A 7,662-nucleotide genomic window follows, 5' to 3' on the forward strand; every position below is an offset into this window, starting at 1 on the left:
CGAATCGCGATCCGTCCCCAACATCTTTCCCATCAGCGCTTTCCGCTCGTAGCCGCCTGTTACAAGGTAATTATCAAACAATAAATCAGAACCCTATGTTGATTTGAAACACACACCTGTCAATATTTTCCTTCGATTCGGTCACTGAGGGGACCGCATCGATTTTATTGCTGGTTCCAGAGAGAATCCAAAAAGCGTTCATGTCGATTTCAAGCCTCGCGCAGACCTCACCTCTTAGCATAACTACGACGTCGCCAGCTGGTTCCAGATTTAGTTTTCAGCCCGATCAGCGGATTGTGGGAGAAATGTTAAGCTGACTGAAACGCACTGAAATGCACTCAGAAGAGTGTGAGCATCGAGTGTGCGGTTTCCTCTGCCTGGTCACGCTGTCAAATCAAAACACACACCTGCGTGTTTTCAACAGGCACAGCTGGGCTTTTGGGGTTGCATTTAAGACCTTCTAAGTAGGAGGGATGCCCATGTTTCCTACCTGTCGGTGTTTGGATCACACCTTCAGTGTGTGCACGTTCTCAGTACATAGTTATAAAGTGCCTCGGACGTGAGCCAGCCTTGGCTTCGGAACCGACGTAGTGACTGGGAAAGCAGTTTGAACGGGTACTTACGGCAGATTTACTCCTCGTCCGGCGCTGCGCTGAGCAGTTTGGATGTACTCCCTTCTCTCCCCTTCCCTGAGACCTAGGAACCAGGCACAGCTACCACCACCCTTTCTTCGTGGTGGGGGAGCTAAGGCTAAGGGAAGTCCAGCGGTTTTCGACAGAGAGGCAGAGCGGGGGTCCAGCAGTCACCCGATTTGTCCTCCACCCCCGGTCTCAGACCCGCCTGCGACCAGCTCATCGCAGACCCCACCCAGCCTCCCGCACAGAGAGAGAGCCGAGTGATGCCACGTCAGAGAGAGTGAGCAACGGAACATGCTCCTGCAGGCAAATGCCAGGAAGAGCGGGGGGTCGAAGGCGTGCCTGCCATGGGGGTAACTCCACGGAGAGGCCGACGGAGCGCGGAGAGGGGGTGCTGGCCCCCCGGACTCCGTCCTGCCAGTCGCTCAGCGTAAGGATGACCTTCCGAAGGGCTGCAGCGGGCGCCCCGGAGGGAACGGGAACGCATCGTTTCTGCACGAGCGTTTGCTTCTCCGAAGCACTCCGTGTGCGTCTGCCCAGCGCAGTCCTGTATTAAGCGGCTACAAAGCGCTGCCTTGGACACCCACGTGGTGCCCTCGGAGCCCATCGTCTGCAAACGCGACTGTCCCGGACCGCCTCGCAGCGTGGGGTGTGACTCCGGGAGCGACCGGCACTGTAGCGGCACCTGAGGTGTGTGTCTTATATTATTTCAGCCGAGACACGATGCAGGGGGACGGCCACGTGACAGACGTACGCCTACGACGAGCTGAGTCCCAGGGTCCCGCCCAGCCGGCTTCCAGCGGAGAGAAGGCGCAACCGAGCCGGTCCTGTCGTCCTTACTCGGCAGAGAAGGGGTCTCTGGGGACGGTCCCCTGCCCAGGAAAAAACCCACCTGAGACGATACCTCTAAGGCTAATTGGGTAATAATAAGCTCGTGTTCGCATAAAATTAGGAATAGTTTATAAATCACTTATTAAATAGTGGAATGAGTCAGAGCATCTTCATTTTATCCCCCATTTTGCCATTACTGGTTCGTGATTCTGTTAAAAAATAAAAATTTCTTTGCCCTTTCTTCAGGAAGTTGGATTTCCCTTCTTTAAGGAAAGAAGGCTGTTTGTGATGTTCCTAAGTTCTTCGCTATTTCCAATACGTTTTGTAATTCTGCGTGGCATGTAAAGCACTCTTACATAAAGATGTTAAATAAAAGATATTAAATAAAAAAGAAAAACCATTTCAAATATTCTTAAAAGCCATTCGGTAACAGTTTCTTTTTAAAAATTGGTAAACTGAATAAAGTCATCATTTTATTATTATAAATTTTGAAGAAGTAGAAATGGAACTAGCTGATGGAAGCACCTTTTTTTTTTACTAGAAAATAGATATTTCTAATACTTGGAGATCACTGGAAACTTAATGGTTAGCCCCAAAAGCCACGAGTGCCTCCCGCAGCTGGTGTGCGACATGGTACCAAATGACCTCTGGGGTCCCTTCTTATTCTAAGAGTGTCAGTTTTGTTTGCATAAAACTTTTTCTGATGACAAATTTTAACTCTGTGACATTTTTCTAGATTTGTGAAATATCAGACATGGAGTCTACAGTCACGTCACCCTGAACACGCCCGATCCCGTCTGATCTCGGAAGCTAAGCAGGGTCGGGCCTGGTTAGTACTTGGATGGGAGACCACCTAGGAAGACCAGGTGCTGTAGGCGTAAAAGATGAAAAATAAGGCATTGTAAACTGACAAGGTCCTTGCAATCTGTGAGGTCACCCAAGGGTTGCCTTGCCAAAAATATATATATATATGACATTGACTTTCCTATCTATAATTCGTTTTTCTTAGTTCATACTTTCTCATGGAAATAGTATTCTCTGCATAATAATGCCATTTATTATTCCTGCCGGTGAAGTTTTCATCGTTATTAGTTTACGTAATTACCACACAAGCTATTCCTGTAGCAAAACAGATCCTGGGATCTCTGCCATCAATATAGAAAAAAATAAAGAATGGAAAATATTTGGAGGGGAGAACAAAACATGGTAAAGCTATTAAGTTTTAAAATACCTGACTTTGAAAAATATGACTTGTCCAAGTTAAAAATGAGTTGAATATTTCTGTAATAGTGTGCTGTATGAGTTCTGTAAATTTTTTTTAAATGATGTTTTAGATCAGAATTTACCAAATCGTGTTCCAAGGAATGCCACCTCTTGAGGTTGTTAATGGCGTTACTTGTCTCAACGAAGGGAGCCCTCGCTTAATCAGTTGTTTGGAAAACGCCGTTTCAAGGTTCAGCAGCCTTAATCACCAGAGCACGTTCTCAGGGGCCTCGCTTATCCGCAAGCACTTGGAGGGTCCCAGAGCACGAGTCCCGTCCATCGTGTTTCTCAAAACTGTTCACAGAGCGTTTCCCCTCCCCCACCCCATCCCTTCCACCCGGATCCTTAAAACCAGGTTAGGTCACTGCGAATAAATAGGGCCCATGAAACCAGACTGTGAAACAAGACGAAAAGATTAAAAAGCAACTTGCTGCATGGGAGAGAGAAAAGGGTCACTGTTCAGGGGTGGGGTAAGAGATGGGGGGCACAGAGCTCCTTGGCACCCAGCGAGACGTCTAAAAAAGCCTCCACAGAAGCCACTGGAAGCAGCTCCTCTAAACTTGGACGTGAACCTTTTTCGAATGAAAACACATCCGGATAAGGTAAAGCAAATGCAGACGCCGGCTGTGGTGTTATGGTGACCTCTGGTGGTTCCAAACTAGAGTGACGCTCTGAACAATTAATTCCTGGCACAATGAGCTGCAAGTGTTTGGAGCTTAACTAAGTTCACGCGCACTGTTCTCAGTGTTATTCCTTCAGCTCGGTCTTAGAGGACATTCCGTCCCATCTACTTCTGTAATGGCGGAGTTTTTGCAAAAAGTTTGCGTTGCTCTGGTGAGCAGAAAAGAAGACAAAAAAGACAGAACAAAATATAAAATATGAGAAAAAAACGATCATCTTGCTTGGGTAATTATTCATTTCTCTGCAAGAGAGAATATAGGATTTAGATGGAAGTACGAGTTTAAGCCCTTAAGCTTTTGGAGTAAAAGTCATTCCAGGATTTCGAACGGTTTACCTTTGATTATAGTGATACCTACGTATACGTCATCTAAATATTGTGAGCGATGACTGGTTCCTATGAAGTTCTTGCCATAGGACAGATTTTGTGATAAGAAATGGAACAGAGTCACTGAAGAACCGTGAGACCTCGTGAGGGCAGACACGTGCTATGCCGGGCCCAGGCTTAACTAACACCACACCAAAGCAGAAATATCATTTTGTTTAAGTACAAAAGATGACCCACGCGGGCAAAGAGCACATTACAGTTCACCGATGGGTCAGACTCCGCAGCCAGCCAACTCCTGAAATATCCAGACACCCTTAAAACTTCGAATTATCCCAAGTCAACGAAGCGTAACTAGTCCCACATCTAAGCTCAGGCACAGGGACTTTCCGGCCGAAGCAGCTCGAAGGCCAGCGGTGGTGACGAGGGTCACTGGCTCCTGCAGGAGGGCCCCTGGCCGGGGGTGTGGCACCTGCTCTGAGTCACAGGACAGTCCGGTTTGCCGGCCGGGGTCCTGTACTCAGCTGTCACAGGCTCCCCGTTTTTTCTCACGAAATCTGCCTCAGTCAGGTTGGGATTCTGGAAGGACATGCACAGGAGTTAAGTTCCTGTGGCTTTAAAACCTAGATGTTCAGCATCATGTTTTTCTGGGACTGACGGGGGAGGGGGCTGTCTTGTTTCGATGCCTTCATGGACCCACCTGCAAAAGCATCGCCTCTGCTGAGCTGCCGTCTGCCACCTGCTGGCAGGAGCCTGCGCCCAGGTGCAGTGACCCGGGCTTCTGGGGCCATGTGGGGCCTTCACCACTGGCCGCCGTCCACTGCTCGACGGAGACAGGCCTCTTCCTGAACACGCCCGAAGAACTGTAATGTCACACCAGCGCCCCTTGGGGAAATGGCCGAGCCCAGATCTGGGCAAAAACCGTCCAAAACACTCGTGGAATGAACTCGTCTTCGCAGAAAGCAGGGAAGTGGCCGAAGACCACCAGAGTTACATCGAAAGGATGCGCCGACTATGTTTAAATGCAGAAGTTAATAGCAATACTTTTTACTTTAAAAACAACCTTATTGATCACTTTTGAAGGATGCAAAGGAACCAACTCATTATTTGAAAAACTGGTACATGGAATTAGCTAAGCGCTTATCCTGCTTTCTTATATGAATTGCGAACTAAGATAATCGATAGTTCGCATCGAAAAGTTTCTTTTATAGAAGTAGTCCAGCTAATAAATGAATAAGAAATGATAAACAAAATAATAATAATCATTTTGTTATTCCAAATAAAACTGGATCTAGGTTGCGATCATAAATGGCTGCTGACATTTAAAAAAAGTGGGGAAGAGACAAACACTACACACATCCTGATGGAAAATATGCAATACTGCTGTGAAGTGTGCTTGCAAAACGGAAAAAAAAAAAAATCTAACATGAAAGCGCTCCAGCCCCCAGATGCAACCAATTTACGGGAATTATAGGAGACAGAGAACAAGCTAAATGACACCTCGGGATGCAATCAGCAAATCCCCAAAATGGAAAGCTCTTGAGAACCACTTTCTTAAACAAAAAGCAGGGTGAGTGGCCGGGGGGGAACCAATTGTACCTGGGCGGAAGTGAAGAGCCGTATATACCAAATGCCAGGTCTCCTCGTTCAAACAAATCCGAGTTAAAAATAAACAGAAATTATGTTGAGAAAATTTGAAGATGACAATATATTTAATATTAAGAAATAACTTTAAGCATTGCAATAGAGTTGTGATTGTATTCTAAAAGGATCTTTGTCTTTTAGAGACAGTCATGGAATCATTTGTGGGCAAAATAATATGGAATCATGGATTTACTTGACAAGGATTCGGGGCACAGAGGAAGTGAACGAACAAGGTTCTAGAGCAGGGGTCGGCAAACCATGGCCCAGAGGCCACATCTGGCCCACCGCCTGGTTTTGTAAATAAAGTTTTATTGGAACACAGTTACGTTCATTTGTTTACGTGTGATCTATGGTTTCTTTCTCTACAATGGCCAAATTGTGTGGTCGCAGCAGAGAGTGTACGGCCCACGAGGCCCGAAGTGCTTGGCGTCCGGCCCTGGGCAGAGAGCTTGCTGACCCTGGCAAAGCCCACAGACTGGCTGGAAGCCGGGGGGATGGGGTCCCTGGGGGTTAACTCTGGTATTGTTTCCTTTTGTATCTGTTTGAAATGTACCATCATAAAGGTTTACAAGTTTAAAACAAACAAATGAAACAGTGCTGATAGCTTTAGTTTGTTTTACAAGCAACTGAGTTGCCTAATTAGCTTCTCCGGATTCTTCAAACTGCCTGTTCAGGATTGATCTATTCATATAACTTAACTTTTTTAAATGCCCCCTCTTTCTTCACATTAATAGTCCTAAAGAAATTTAGAACAAATGTGATTTACACTTGAAAGCTCAGGAGCTCAGATGGCTGGTCGGGTATTTACAAAACATTCAGGGGTTCACCTTCCAGGGACATAGCCAGGGAGGGCCATGGGAGCCTGTCCCCCACCCCCACCCCTGCCCGCCTGCCCCTCCCCATCGCCGTGACCTCCGGGTTGGTGGGCTGTGGAGCTGATTCACTCCTGCCGTAAGCACAGGGCTGAGCACGCGATGTGCAAAGTCACTGGAACCGGAGGAAGCTGGTCACGGAGGAAACTGTGACTATCAGCTGATGCTTCCTGATTAACTCCCAGGAGCTGCCGGCAGTTTCCAGACCAGAGCAGGTGGTCAGAGGCTGGGGACACAGCGCGTCAGTCTGAGCTCCGCGGCCTGTGCTCCATGATGGAGAGCGACGAGCTGTCTTTCAACGTGGACCACGGGTACTTGGAAGGCCTGGTGCGGGGCTGCAAGGCCGGCCTCCTGAGCCAGCAGGACTACGCCAACCTGGTCCAGTGCGAGACCCTGGAAGGTAAGGCCGCCCTGCTGCCCGATAAACAGGAAACGCGGGGAGCGTGGGTGAGGGGCTGCGGTTCCGCCCCCCGCCCCCGCCTGAGGGCCAGGGGCTGCTTCCTACTCCCCAGGCCCAGACGCCAGGGGCCCACGAACTGGGGTGCGAAACACAGTTACACCTCCACGTTCAGTGTTCTCTGCGTGAAACTGAGCACCTCCTGTCATTACGAATGCAGGCACGAGGTCACCGTCACCATGGCTGGCACTTGGTCACCAACAGAAAGTCAGTATTTTCACATTGGTGTACAGCTCTTGTAGACGCTTAGAAATTTCACTGATGTTTCCCTGTCTCGTTAGCCTGGATATCGCACTCACCCTTTAATCCTGATATCTGATGTCTTGATAAAGGACAGCATTACATATTTAAAATATACATACTTATAAATATTAATTGGAGAAAGATGTCACCAGATCACCTAGGGATCTATGGCAAAAAAAAAAAAAAAAAAATACTAAAACCTCGGACCAGAGAATTTTATTCTATCCCCAGTTTATCTATTGGTGTGAGAGTTTATTTGAGGTTTGTCTTTAACCGAAGCTTAACTTAAAAAATACCCACCGAGGGAGGGGCATGGGGCGAGGCCAGCCTTGGGTGCAAAGCTCCCGACTTTGACCTCTGCCAGGTCTAGGTAGGTGACCTGAGCCTCAGAGTCCTCCCTTGTGAAATGCAGTGATAACACCTGCTTTGCTGAGTTTTTGAAGAAACAGATCAGGAAGCGCTTGAGGGAATGCGTTAGAACTGCAAAGTGCTCTGCAAATGAACATTATCTTTTTTTTATAAAACCACTAATCGCTGAGGTACGAGCAACATACAAAAAGCTATACATATTTTATACAACTTGGTGAGTTTAGAGCGGAGCATACACCGTGAAACCACCACGATCTATGCCATAAACCTGTCCATGACCTCCGTCTGGGGTTTTCTGGTCCAGCACCTGGAAGGTGACCTGGCACCTGGTCCCTCTTCACCCCC

At 47.7% G+C, this 7,662-nt stretch overlaps 2 protein-coding genes and 1 non-coding gene across 3 annotated transcripts in view; 2 read left to right on the forward strand and 1 right to left on the reverse strand.

Annotated features, from left to right (window-relative positions):
* Window positions 1-2,225: 2,225 nt before the first annotated feature.
* LOC120585646 (5S ribosomal RNA) lies at window positions 2,226-2,344 on the forward strand. Its single transcript, XR_005648467.1, has one exon. It is a non-coding gene; the product is annotated as a 5S ribosomal RNA (ribosomal RNA).
* A 4,022-nt stretch (window positions 2,345-6,366) lies between these two features.
* The window catches only part of ATP6V0D2 (ATPase H+ transporting V0 subunit d2), a 20,087-nt gene continuing 18,791 nt past the window's right edge, over window positions 6,367-7,662 (forward strand). The window contains exon 1 of the mRNA XM_039841968.1: window positions 6,367-6,648. Within this exon, the coding sequence (XP_039697902.1) occupies window positions 6,519-6,648 (130 nt within the window). The 5' untranslated portion in view covers window positions 6,367-6,518. The remainder of the gene's footprint in view (window positions 6,649-7,662) is intronic.
* Window positions 7,088-7,662, reverse strand: part of SLC7A13 (solute carrier family 7 member 13) — a 71,424-nt gene continuing 70,849 nt past the window's right edge. The window contains exon 4 of the transcript XR_005648450.1: window positions 7,088-7,113. The gene's annotated coding sequence lies outside the window, so the exon portion shown is untranslated. The remainder of the gene's footprint in view (window positions 7,114-7,662) is intronic.

This window comes from Pteropus medius, unplaced genomic scaffold (assembly GCF_902729225.1).
Source record: "Pteropus medius unplaced genomic scaffold, Ma_sr-lr_union100, whole genome shotgun sequence".
Classification (NCBI taxonomy): domain Eukaryota; kingdom Metazoa; phylum Chordata; class Mammalia; order Chiroptera; family Pteropodidae; genus Pteropus; species Pteropus medius.